Here is a 14066-nt window from a genome sequence, read left to right as displayed (position 1 = left end):
TTTTTGAAATATAAGATAGTTTGAAGAAGGCTCAGAAACATAAAATAGCTTGTTTTGACCAAATAGAACATAGAACTAGCAGTCAGCATATTTGATTTAAATTTTTGTTCGATCATCTACTCAAAGACATCTACACAACATTTTATATGGTACAACTCACCAGTGATAGTTGGAGGTTTACCACCTGATGAACAAGACGGCAAAAGTGTGTTATACTTAAAATAATGTTGGATGAAAAAAATATTCATTGTTCTCAGCAGAATTTCTAATTCTACACTAGTAGTACTACTATACTACTATACTATAGTACTACCATATATAGTAACTTGAAAGAGGCACATAATCATTACATGGGTTGATATAACCATGGAAAACATAGAACAAGCAGTCAGCATATTTGATTGAAACTTTTGTGTGATTATCTACTCAAATTCATCTACACAACAATTTATATTATACAACTCACCAGCTGAAGGTTCACCGTAAACTTCCACCTCACACAGTGTCAGATACTCTCTTCTTCCTGGAATCACAATGTTCACATAACGGCCTACCATTCCGTTACACTGAAATGTTTTGGTTTTTCCAGCTGGGATAGATGAGATCACAGTGCATCTGAAGAAAAAGATAGGACACGTGTGTTGTGGTTAAAATACTGTTGGGTGATAAAACTATGGATTGGTTTCAACATCATTTTTAAATTTCATACAGGTGATGTTACTGAGAGGAAACATAATGATGTCTGTTTTAAATGATGGAGATAACCAGTCCAGTACCTGATTGTAACTCACCCGACAGGTATCAAATGTTTAAACCTAATATAAAACGGACAGGGTTGCTACCTGGGATTTGCGTTGCCGTTGTCACTGAGAGAATTTCCAATGCGGATCTCAGCTCCATTGATTCTATTGGGGCAACAATCTCCTCTGTTGGTGATTGTGATAGTGTTGATTTCATACGACTTCAGGAGGTCCAGTCTCCACCATGGCTTGGGATTATTCATTGTGGCGGAACAGGATGCCTGTCCCCAGTTGCTAGCACGATTCCCATCAATGGCCCTTTCAGGCACAGCTTTCCCATACAGTGTAGACTGAGTCACTTTTCCACCACTCGCAATATTCGTACCTGGACAAAGTTCATTTTTTGAAATATAAGGTAGTTTAAAGAAGGCACAGAAACATAAAATGGCTTGTTTTGACCAAGTACAACACAGAACAAGCAGTCAGCATATCTGATTGAAACTTTTGTGTGATTATCTGCTCAAATTCATCTACACAACAATTTATATTATACAACTCACCAGTTGTAGGTTCACCATGAACTTCCACCTCACACAGTGTCAGATACTCTCTTCTTCCTGGAATCACAATGTTCACATAACGGCCTACCATTCCGTTACACTGAAATGTTTTGGTTGTTCCAGCTGGGATAGATGAGATCACAGTGCATCTGAAGAAAAAGATAGGACACGTGTGTTGTGGTTAAAATACTGTTGGGTGATAAAACTATGCATTGGTTTCAACATCATTTTTAAATTTCATACAGGTGATGTTACTGAGAGGAAACACAATGCTGTCTGTTTTAAATGATGGACATAACCAGTCCAGTACCTGATTGTAACTCACCTGACAGGTATCAAATGTTTAAACCTAATATAAAACGGACAGGGTTGCTACCTGGGATTTGCGTTGCCGTTGTCACTGAGAGAATTCCCAATGCGGATCTCAGCTCCATTGATTCTATCATGGCAACAATCCTTTCTATTGGTGATGGTGACAGTGTTGATTTTATACAACTTCTGGAGATCCAGTCTCCACCATGGTTTGAGATTCTTTTGTGTGTGGGTACAGGATCCTTGTCCCCAGTTGCTAGCACGATTCCCATCAATGGCCCTTTCAGGCACAGCTTTCCCAAACAGTGTAGACTGAGTCACTTTTCCACCTCTGGCAATATTCGTACCTGGACAAAGTTTATTTTTTTGAAATATAAGATAGTTTGAAGAAGGCTCAGAAACATAAAATGGCTTGTTTTGACCAAGTAGAACATAGAACTAGCAGTCAGCATATTTGATTTAAATTTTTGTTCGATCATCTACTCAAAGACATCTACACAACATTTTATACGGTACAACTCACCAGTGATAGTTGGAGGTTTACCACCTGATGAACAAGACGGCAAAAGTGTGTTATACTTAAAATAATGTTGGATGAAAAAAATATTCATTGTTCTCAGCAGAATTTCTAATTCTATACTAGTAGTACTACTATACTACTATACTATAGTACTACCATATATAGTAACTTGAAAGAGGCACATAATCATTACATGGGTTGATATAACCATGGAAAACATAGAACAAGCAGTCAGCATATTTGATTGAAACTTTTGTGTGATTATCTACTCAAATTCATCTACACAACAATTTATATTATACAACTCACCAGCTGAAGGTTCACCGTAAACTTCCACCTCACACAGTGTCAGATACTCTCTTCTTCCTGGAATCACAATGTTCACATAACGGCCTACCATTCCGTTACACTGAAATGTTTTGGTTTTTCCAGCTGGGATAGATGAGATCACAGTGCATCTGAAGAAAAAGATAGGACACGTGTGTTGTGGTTAAAATACTGTTGGGTGATAAAACTATGGATTGGTTTCAACATCATTTTTAAATTTCATACAGGTGATGTTACTGAGAGGAAACATAATGCTGTCTGTTTTAAATGATGGAGATAACCAGTCCAGTACCTGATTGTAACTCACCCGACAGGTATCAAATGTTTAAACCTAATATAAAACGGACAGGGTTGCTACCTGGGATTTGTGTTGCCGTTGTCACTGAGAGAATTTCCAATGCGGATCTCAGCTCCATTGATTCTATTGGGGCAACAATCTCCTCTGTTGGTGATTGTGATAGTGTTGATTTCATACGACTTCAGGAGGTCCAGTCTCCACCATGGCTTGGGATTATTCATTGTGGCGGAACAGGATGCCTGTCCCCAGTTGCTAGCACGATTCCCATCAATGGCCCTTTCAGGCACAGCTTTCCCATACAATGTAGACTGAGTCACTTTTCCACCACTCGCAATATTCGTACCTGGACAAAGTTTATTTTTTTGAAATATAAGATAGTTTGAAGAAGGCTCAGAAACATAAAATAGCTTGTTTTGACCAAGTAGAACATAGAACTAGCAGTCAGCATATTTGATTTAAATTTTTGTTCGATCATCTACTCAAAGACATCTACACAACATTTTATATGGTACAACTCACCAGTGATAGTTGGAGGTTTACCACCTGATGAACAAGACGGCAAAAGTGTGTTATACTTAAAATAATGTTGGATGAAAAAAATATTCATTGTTCTCAGCAGAATTTCTAATTCTACACTAGTAGTACTACTATACTACTATACTATAGTACTACCATATATAGTAACTTGAAAGAGGCACATAATCATTACATGGGTTGATATAACCATGGAAAACATAGAACAAGCAGTCAGCATATTTGATTGAAACTTTTGTGTGATTATCTACTCAAATTCATCTACACAACAATTTATATTATACAACTCACCAGCTGAAGGTTCACCGTAAACTTCCACCTCACACAGTGTCAGATACTCTCTTCTTCCTGGAATCACAATGTTCACATAACGGCCTACCATTCCGTTACACTGAAATGTTTTGGTTTTTCCAGCTGGGATAGATGAGATCACAGTGCATCTGAAGAAAAAGATAGGACACGTGTGTTGTGGTTAAAATACTGTTGGGTGATAAAACTATGGATTGGTTTCAACATCATTTTTAAATTTCATACAGGTGATGTTACTGAGAGGAAACATAATGCTGTCTGTTTTAAATGATGGAGATAACCAGTCCAGTACCTGATTGTAACTCACCCGACAGGTATCAAATGTTTAAACCTAATATAAAACGGACAGGGTTGCTACCTGGGATTTGCGTTGCCGTTGTCACTGAGAGAATTTCCAATGCGGATCTCAGCTCCATTGATTCTATTGGGGCAACAATCTCCTCTGTTGGTGATTGTGATAGTGTTGATTTCATACGACTTCAGGAGGTCCAGTCTCCACCATGGCTTGGGATTATTCATTGTGGCGGAACAGGATGCCTGTCCCCAGTTGCTAGCACGATTCCCATCAATGGCCCTTTCAGGCACAGCTTTCCCATACAGTGTAGACTGAGTCACTTTTCCACCACTCGCAATATTCGTACCTGGACAAAGTTCATTTTTTGAAATATAAGGTAGTTTAAAGAAGGCACAGAAACATAAAATGGCTTGTTTTGACCAAGTACAACACAGAACAAGCAGTCAGCATATTTGATTGAAACTTTTGTGTGATTATCTGCTCAAATTCATCTACACAACAATTTATATTATACAACTCACCAGTTGTAGGTTCACCATGAACTTCCACCTCACACAGTGTCAGATACTCTCTTCTTCCTGGAATCACAATGTTCACATAACGGCCTACCATTCCGTTACACTGAAATGTTTTGGTTGTTCCAGCTGGGATAGATGAGATCACAGTGCATCTGAAGAAAAAGATAGGACACGTGTGTTGTGGTTAAAATACTGTTGGGTGATAAAACTATGCATTGGTTTCAACATCATTTTTAAATTTCATACAGGTGATGTTACTGAGAGGAAACACAATGCTGTCTGTTTTAAATGATGGAGATAACCAGTTCAGTACCTGATTGTAACTCACCCGACAGGTATCAAATGTTTAAACCTAATATAAAACGGACAGGGTTGCTACCTGGGATTTGCGTTGCCGTTGTCACTGAGAGAATTCCCAATGCGGATCTCAGCTCCATTGATTCTATCATGGCAACAATCCTTTCTATTGGTGATGGTGACAGTGTTGATTTTATACAACTTCTGGAGATCCAGTCTCCACCATGGTTTGAGATTCTTTTGTGTGTGGGTACAGGATCCTTGTCCCCAGTTGCTAGCACGATTCCCATCAATGGCCCTTTCAGGCACAGCTTTCCCAAACAGTGTAGACTGAGTCACTTTTCCACCTCTGGCAATATTCGTACCTGGACAAAGTTTATTTTTTTGAAATATAAGATAGTTTGAAGAAGGCTCAGAAACATAAAATGGCTTGTTTTGACCAAGTAGAACATAGAACTAGCAGTCAGCATATTTGATTTAAATTTTTGTTCGATCATCTACTCAAAGACATCTACACAACATTTTATACGGTACAACTCACCAGTGATAGTTGGAGGTTTACCACCTGATGAACAAGACGGCAAAAGTGTGTTATACTTAAAATAATGTTGGATGAAAAAAATATTCATTGTTCTCAGCAGAATTTCTAATTCTATACTAGTAGTACTACTATACTACTATACTATAGTACTACCATATATAGTAACTTGAAAGAGGCACATAATCATTACATGGGTTGATATAACCATGGAAAACATAGAACAAGCAGTCAGCATATTTGATTGAAACTTTTGTGTGATTATCTACTCAAATTCATCTACACAACAATTTATATTATACAACTCACCAGCTGAAGGTTCACCGTAAACTTCCACCTCACACAGTGTCAGATACTCTCTTCTTCCTGGAATCACAATGTTCACATAACGGCCTACCATTCCATTACACTGAAATGTTTTGGTTTTTCCAGCTGGGATAGATGAGATCACAGTGCATCTGAAGAAAAAGATAGGACACGTGTGTTGTGGTTAAAATACTGTTGGGTGATAAAACTATGGATTGGTTTCAACATCATTTTTAAATTTCATACAGGTGATGTTACTGAGAGGAAACATAATGCTGTCTGTTTTAAATGATGGAGATAACCAGTCCAGTACCTGATTGTAACTCACCCGACAGGTATCAAATGTTTAAACCTAATATAAAACGGACAGGGTTGCTACCTGGGATTTGTGTTGCCGTTGTCACTGAGAGAATTTCCAATGCGGATCTCAGCTCCATTGATTCTATTGGGGCAACAATCTCCTCTGTTAGTGATTGTGATAGTGTTGATTTCATACGACTTCAGGAGGTCCAGTCTCCACCATGGCTTGGGATTATTCATTGTGGCGGAACAGGATGCCTGTCCCCAGTTGCTAGCACGATTCCCATCAATGGCCCTTTCAGGCACAGCTTTCCCATACAATGTAGACTGAGTCACTTTTCCACCACTCGCAATATTCGTACCTGGACAAAGTTTATTTTTTTGAAATATAAGATAGTTTGAAGAAGGCTCAGAAACATAAAATAGCTTGTTTTGACCAAGTAGAACATAGAACTAGCAGTCAGCATATTTGATTTAAATTTTTGTTCGATCATCTACTCAAAGACATCTACACAACATTTTATATGGTACAACTCACCAGTGATAGTTGGAGGTTTACCACCTGATGAACAAGACGGCAAAAGTGTGTTATACTTAAAATAATGTTGGATGAAAAAAATATTCATTGTTCTCAGCAGAATTTCTAATTCTATACTAGTAGTACTACTATACTACTATACTATAGTACTACCATATATAGTAACTTGAAAGAGGCACATAATCATTACATGGGTTGATATAACCATGGAAAACATAGAACAAGCAGTCAGCATATTTGATTGAAACTTTTGTGTGATTATCTACTCAAATTCATCTACACAACAATTTATATTATACAACTCACCAGCTGAAGGTTCACCGTAAACTTCCACCTCACACAGTGTCAGATACTCTCTTCTTCCTGGAATCACAATGTTCACATAACGGCCTACCATTCCGTTACACTGAAATGTTTTGGTTTTTCCAGCTGGGATAGATGAGATCACAGTGCATCTGAAGAAAAAGATAGGACACGTGTGTTGTGGTTAAAATACTGTTGGGTGATAAAACTATGCATTGGTTTCAACATCATTTTTAAATTTCATACAGGTGATGTTACTGAGAGGAAACACAATGCTGTCTGTTTTAAATGATGGAGATAACCAGTTCAGTACCTGATTGTAACTCACCCGACAGGTATCAAATGTTTAAACCTAATATAAAACGGACAGGGTTGCTACCTGGGATTTGCGTTGCCGTTGTCACTGAGAGAATTCCCAATGCGGATCTCAGCTCCATTGATTCTATCATGGCAACAATCCTTTCTATTGGTGATGGTGACAGTGTTGATTTTATACAACTTCTGGAGATCCAGTCTCCACCATGGTTTGAGATTCTTTTGTGTGTGGGTACAGGATCCTTGTCCCCAGTTGCTAGCACGATTCCCATCAATGGCCCTTTCAGGCACAGCTTTCCCAAACAGTGTAGACTGAGTCACTTTTCCACCTCTGGCAATATTCGTACCTGGACAAAGTTTATTTTTTTGAAATATAAGATAGTTTGAAGAAGGCTCAGAAACATAAAATGGCTTGTTTTGACCAAGTAGAACATAGAACTAGCAGTCAGCATATTTGATTTAAATTTTTGTTCGATCATCTACTCAAAGACATCTACACAACATTTTATACGGTACAACTCACCAGTGATAGTTGGAGGTTTACCACCTGATGAACAAGACGGCAAAAGTGTGTTATACTTAAAATAATGTTGGATGAAAAAAATATTCATTGTTCTCAGCAGAATTTCTAATTCTATACTAGTAGTACTACTATACTACTATACTATAGTACTACCATATATAGTAACTTGAAAGAGGCACATAATCATTACATGGGTTAATATAACCATGGAAAACATAGAACAAGCAGTCAGCATATTTGATTGAAACTTTTGTGTGATTATCTGCTCAAATTCATCTACACAACAATTTATATTATACAACTCACCAGTTGTAGGTTCACCATGAACTTCCACCTCACACAGTGTCAGATACTCTCTTCTTCCTGGAATCACAATGTTCACATAACGGCCTACCATTCCGTTACACTGAAATGTTTTGGTTTTTCCAGCTGGGATAGATGAGATCACAGTGCATCTGAAGAAAAAGATAGGACACGTGTGTTGTGGTTAAAATACTGTTGGGTGATAAAACTATGCATTGGTTTCAACATCATTTTTAAATTTCATACAGGTGATGTTACTGAGAGGAAACACAATGCTGTCTGTTTTAAATGATGGAGATAACCAGTCCAGTACCTGATTGTAACTCACCCGACAGGTATCAAATGTTTAAACCTAATATAAAACGGACAGGGTTGCTACCTGGGATTTGCGTTGCCGTTGTCACTGAGAGAATTCCCAATGCGGATCTCAGCTCCATTGATTCTATCATGGCAACAATCCTTTCTATTGGTGATGGTGACAGTGTTGATTTTATACAACTTCTGGAGATCCAGTCTCCACCATGGTTTGAGATTCTTTTGTGTGTGGGTACAGGATCCTTGTCCCCAGTTGCTAGCACGATTCCCATCAATGGCCCTTTCAGGCACAGCTTTCCCAAACAGTGTAGACTGAGTCACTTTTCCACCTCTGGCAATATTCGTACCTGGACAAAGTTTATTTTTTTGAAATATAAGATAGTTTGAAGAAGGCTCAGAAACATAAAATGGCTTGTTTTGACCAAGTAGAACATAGAACTAGCAGTCAGCATATTTGATTTAAATTTTTGTTCGATCATCTACTCAAAGACATCTACACAACATTTTATACGGTACAACTCACCAGTGATAGTTGGAGGTTTACCACCTGATGAACAAGACGGCAAAAGTGTGTTATACTTAAAATAATGTTGGATGAAAAAAATATTCATTGTTCTCAGCAGAATTTCTAATTCTATACTAGTAGTACTACTATACTACTATACTATAGTACTACCATATATAGTAACTTGAAAGAGGCACATAATCATTACATGGGTTGATATAACCATGGAAAACATAGAACAAGCAGTCAGCATATTTGATTGAAACTTTTGTGTGATTATCTACTCAAATTCATCTACACAACAATTTATATTATACAACTCACCAGCTGAAGGTTCACCGTAAACTTCCACCTCACACAGTGTCAGATACTCTCTTCTTCCTGGAATCACAATGTTCACATAACGGCCTACCATTCCGTTACACTGAAATGTTTTGGTTTTTCCAGCTGGGATAGATGAGATCACAGTGCATCTGAAGAAAAAGATAGGACACGTGTGTTGTGGTTAAAATACTGTTGGGTGATAAAACTATGGATTGGTTTCAACATCATTTTTAAATTTCATACAGGTGATGTTACTGAGAGGAAACATAATGCTGTCTGTTTTAAATGATGGAGATAACCAGTCCAGTACCTGATTGTAACTCACCCGACAGGTATCAAATGTTTAAACCTAATATAAAACGGACAGGGTTGCTACCTGGGATTTGTGTTGCCGTTGTCACTGAGAGAATTTCCAATGCGGATCTCAGCTCCATTGATTCTATTGGGGCAACAATCTCCTCTGTTGGTGATTGTGATAGTGTTGATTTCATACGACTTCAGGAGGTCCAGTCTCCACCATGGCTTGGGATTATTCATTGTGGCGGAACAGGATGCCTGTCCCCAGTTGCTAGCACGATTCCCATCAATGGCCCTTTCAGGCACAGCTTTCCCATACAATGTAGACTGAGTCACTTTTCCACCACTCGCAATATTCGTACCTGGACAAAGTTTATTTTTTTGAAATATAAGATAGTTTGAAGAAGGCTCAGAAACATAAAATAGCTTGTTTTGACCAAGTAGAACATAGAACTAGCAGTCAGCATATTTGATTTAAATTTTTGTTCGATCATCTACTCAAAGACATCTACACAACATTTTATATGGTACAACTCACCAGTGATAGTTGGAGGTTTACCACCTGATGAACAAGACGGCAAAAGTGTGTTATACTTAAAATAATGTTGGATGAAAAAAATATTCATTGTTCTCAGCAGAATTTCTAATTCTACACTAGTAGTACTACTATACTACTATACTATAGTACTACCATATATAGTAACTTGAAAGAGGCACATAATCATTACATGGGTTGATATAACCATGGAAAACATAGAACAAGCAGTCAGCATATTTGATTGAAACTTTTGTGTGATTATCTACTCAAATTCATCTACACAACAATTTATATTATACAACTCACCAGCTGAAGGTTCACCGTAAACTTCCACCTCACACAGTGTCAGATACTCTCTTCTTCCTGGAATCACAATGTTCACATAACGGCCTACCATTCCGTTACACTGAAATGTTTTGGTTTTTCCAGCTGGGATAGATGAGATCACAGTGCATCTGAAGAAAAAGATAGGACACGTGTGTTGTGGTTAAAATACTGTTGGGTGATAAAACTATGGATTGGTTTCAACATCATTTTTAAATTTCATACAGGTGATGTTACTGAGAGGAAACATAATGCTGTCTGTTTTAAATGATGGAGATAACCAGTCCAGTACCTGATTGTAACTCACCCGACAGGTATCAAATGTTTAAACCTAATATAAAACGGACAGGGTTGCTACCTGGGATTTGCGTTGCCGTTGTCACTGAGAGAATTTCCAATGCGGATCTCAGCTCCATTGATTCTATTGGGGCAACAATCTCCTCTGTTGGTGATTGTGATAGTGTTGATTTCATACGACTTCAGGAGGTCCAGTCTCCACCATGGCTTGGGATTATTCATTGTGGCGGAACAGGATGCCTGTCCCCAGTTGCTAGCACGATTCCCATCAATGGCCCTTTCAGGCACAGCTTTCCCATACAGTGTAGACTGAGTCACTTTTCCACCACTCGCAATATTCGTACCTGGACAAAGTTCATTTTTTGAAATATAAGGTAGTTTAAAGAAGGCACAGAAACATAAAATGGCTTGTTTTGACCAAGTACAACACAGAACAAGCAGTCAGCATATTTGATTGAAACTTTTGTGTGATTATCTGCTCAAATTCATCTACACAACAATTTATATTATACAACTCACCAGTTGTAGGTTCACCATGAACTTCCACCTCACACAGTGTCAGATACTCTCTTCTTCCTGGAATCACAATGTTCACATAACGGCCTACCATTCCGTTACACTGAAATGTTTTGGTTGTTCCAGCTGGGATAGATGAGATCACAGTGCATCTGAAGAAAAAGATAGGACACGTGTGTTGTGGTTAAAATACTGTTGGGTGATAAAACTATGCATTGGTTTCAACATCATTTTTAAATTTCATACAGGTGATGTTACTGAGAGGAAACACAATGCTGTCTGTTTTAAATGATGGAGATAACCAGTCCAGTACCTGATTGTAACTCACCCGACAGGTATCAAATGTTTAAACCTAATATAAAACGGACAGGGTTGCTACCTGGGATTTGCGTTGCCGTTGTCACTGAGAGAATTCCCAATGCGGATCTCAGCTCCATTGATTCTATCATGGCAACAATCCTTTCTATTGGTGATGGTGACAGTGTTGATTTTATACAACTTCTGGAGATCCAGTCTCCACCATGGTTTGAGATTCTTTTGTGTGTGGGTACAGGATCCTTGTCCCCAGTTGCTAGCACGATTCCCATCAATGGCCCTTTCAGGCACAGCTTTCCCAAACAGTGTAGACTGAGTCACTTTTCCACCTCTGGCAATATTCGTACCTGGACAAAGTTTATTTTTTTGAAATATAAGATAGTTTGAAGAAGGCTCAGAAACATAAAATGGCTTGTTTTGACCAAGTAGAACATAGAACTAGCAGTCAGCATATTTGATTTAAATTTTTGTTCGATCATCTACTCAAAGACATCTACACAACATTTTATACGGTACAACTCACCAGTGATAGTTGGAGGTTTACCACCTGATGAACAAGACGGCAAAAGTGTGTTATACTTAAAATAATGTTGGATGAAAAAAATATTCATTGTTCTCAGCAGAATTTCTAATTCTATACTAGTAGTACTACTATACTACTATACTATAGTACTACCATATATAGTAACTTGAAAGAGGCACATAATCATTACATGGGTTGATATAACCATGGAAAACATAGAACAAGCAGTCAGCATATTTGATTGAAACTTTTGTGTGATTATCTACTCAAATTCATCTACACAACAATTTATATTATACAACTCACCAGCTGAAGGTTCACCGTAAACTTCCACCTCACACAGTGTCAGATACTCTCTTCTTCCTGGAATCACAATGTTCACATAACGGCCTACCATTCCGTTACACTGAAATGTTTTGGTTTTTCCAGCTGGGATAGATGAGATCACAGTGCATCTGAAGAAAAAGATAGGACACGTGTGTTGTGGTTAAAATACTGTTGGGTGATAAAACTATGGATTGGTTTCAACATCATTTTTAAATTTCATACAGGTGATGTTACTGAGAGGAAACATAATGCTGTCTGTTTTAAATGATGGAGATAACCAGTCCAGTACCTGATTGTAACTCACCCGACAGGTATCAAATGTTTAAACCTAATATAAAACGGACAGGGTTGCTACCTGGGATTTGTGTTGCCGTTGTCACTGAGAGAATTTCCAATGCGGATCTCAGCTCCATTGATTCTATTGGGGCAACAATCTCCTCTGTTGGTGATTGTGATAGTGTTGATTTCATACGACTTCAGGAGGTCCAGTCTCCACCATGGCTTGGGATTATTCATTGTGGCGGAACAGGATGCCTGTCCCCAGTTGCTAGCACGATTCCCATCAATGGCCCTTTCAGGCACAGCTTTCCCATACAATGTAGACTGAGTCACTTTTCCACCACTCGCAATATTCGTACCTGGACAAAGTTTATTTTTTTGAAATATAAGATAGTTTGAAGAAGGCTCAGAAACATAAAATAGCTTGTTTTGACCAAGTAGAACATAGAACTAGCAGTCAGCATATTTGATTTAAATTTTTGTTCGATCATCTACTCAAAGACATCTACACAACATTTTACATGGTACAACTCACCAGTGATAGTTGGAGGTTTACCACCTGATGAACAAGACGGCAAAAGTGTGTTATACTTAAAATAATGTTGGATGAAAAAAATATTCATTGTTCTCAGCAGAATTTCTAATTCTACACTAGTAGTACTACTATACTACTATACTATAGTACTACCATATATAGTAACTTGAAAGAGGCACATAATCATTACATGGGTTGATATAACCATGGAAAACATAGAACAAGCAGTCAGCATATTTGATTGAAACTTTTGTGTGATTATCTACTCAAATTCATCTACACAACAATTTATATTATACAACTCACCAGCTGAAGGTTCACCGTAAACTTCCACCTCACACAGTGTCAGATACTCTCTTCTTCCTGGAATCACAATGTTCACATAACGGCCTACCATTCCGTTACACTGAAATGTTTTGGTTTTTCCAGCTGGGATAGATGAGATCACAGTGCATCTGAAGAAAAAGATAGGACACGTGTGTTGTGGTTAAAATACTGTTGGGTGATAAAACTATGGATTGGTTTCAACATCATTTTTAAATTTCATACAGGTGATGTTACTGAGAGGAAACATAATGCTGTCTGTTTTAAATGATGGAGATAACCAGTCCAGTACCTGATTGTAACTCACCCGACAGGTATCAAATGTTTAAACCTAATATAAAACGGACAGGGTTGCTACCTGGGATTTGCGTTGCCGTTGTCACTGAGAGAATTTCCAATGCGGATCTCAGCTCCATTGATTCTATTGGGGCAACAATCTCCTCTGTTGGTGATTGTGATAGTGTTGATTTCATACGACTTCAGGAGGTCCAGTCTCCACCATGGCTTGGGATTATTCATTGTGGCGGAACAGGATGCCTGTCCCCAGTTGCTAGCACGATTCCCATCAATGGCCCTTTCAGGCACAGCTTTCCCATACAGTGTAGACTGAGTCACTTTTCCACCACTCGCAATATTCGTACCTGGACAAAGTTCATTTTTTGAAATATAAGGTAGTTTAAAGAAGGCACAGAAACATAAAATGGCTTGTTTTGACCAAGTACAACACAGAACAAGCAGTCAGCATATTTGATTGAAACTTTTGTGTGATTATCTGCTCAAATTCATCTACACAACAATTTATATTATACAA

The 14066-nt window shown here is 38.1% G+C and overlaps 1 protein-coding gene across 1 annotated transcript in view; it reads right to left on the bottom strand.

Annotated features, from left to right (window-relative positions):
• Positions 1–14066, bottom strand: part of LOC128366842 (uncharacterized) — a 42670-nt gene that overhangs the window by 12517 nt on the left and 16087 nt on the right. Inside the window, exons 30-58 of the mRNA XM_053327609.1 lie at positions 13614–13896; positions 13238–13386; positions 12932–12955; positions 12473–12755; positions 12097–12245; positions 11332–11614; positions 10956–11104; positions 10498–10780; positions 10122–10270; positions 9357–9639; positions 8981–9129; positions 8216–8498; positions 7840–7988; positions 7075–7357; positions 6699–6847; positions 6393–6416; positions 5934–6216; positions 5558–5706; positions 4793–5075; positions 4417–4565; positions 3959–4241; positions 3583–3731; positions 2818–3100; positions 2442–2590; positions 1677–1959; positions 1301–1449; positions 843–1125; positions 467–615; positions 161–184 (exon numbers count right to left, since the gene is read on the bottom strand). Of these exons, the coding sequence (XP_053183584.1) occupies positions 161–184; positions 467–615; positions 843–1125; positions 1301–1449; positions 1677–1959; positions 2442–2590; positions 2818–3100; positions 3583–3731; positions 3959–4241; positions 4417–4565; positions 4793–5075; positions 5558–5706; positions 5934–6216; positions 6393–6416; positions 6699–6847; positions 7075–7357; positions 7840–7988; positions 8216–8498; positions 8981–9129; positions 9357–9639; positions 10122–10270; positions 10498–10780; positions 10956–11104; positions 11332–11614; positions 12097–12245; positions 12473–12755; positions 12932–12955; positions 13238–13386; positions 13614–13896 (5688 nt within the window). The remainder of the gene's footprint in view (positions 1–160; positions 185–466; positions 616–842; positions 1126–1300; positions 1450–1676; positions 1960–2441; positions 2591–2817; positions 3101–3582; positions 3732–3958; positions 4242–4416; positions 4566–4792; positions 5076–5557; positions 5707–5933; positions 6217–6392; positions 6417–6698; positions 6848–7074; positions 7358–7839; positions 7989–8215; positions 8499–8980; positions 9130–9356; positions 9640–10121; positions 10271–10497; positions 10781–10955; positions 11105–11331; positions 11615–12096; positions 12246–12472; positions 12756–12931; positions 12956–13237; positions 13387–13613; positions 13897–14066) is intronic.

This window comes from Scomber japonicus, chromosome 10 (assembly GCF_027409825.1).
Source record: "Scomber japonicus isolate fScoJap1 chromosome 10, fScoJap1.pri, whole genome shotgun sequence".
NCBI lineage: Eukaryota > Metazoa > Chordata > Actinopteri > Scombriformes > Scombridae > Scomber > Scomber japonicus.
This window is presented reverse-complemented; position numbering and strand designations above follow the sequence as displayed.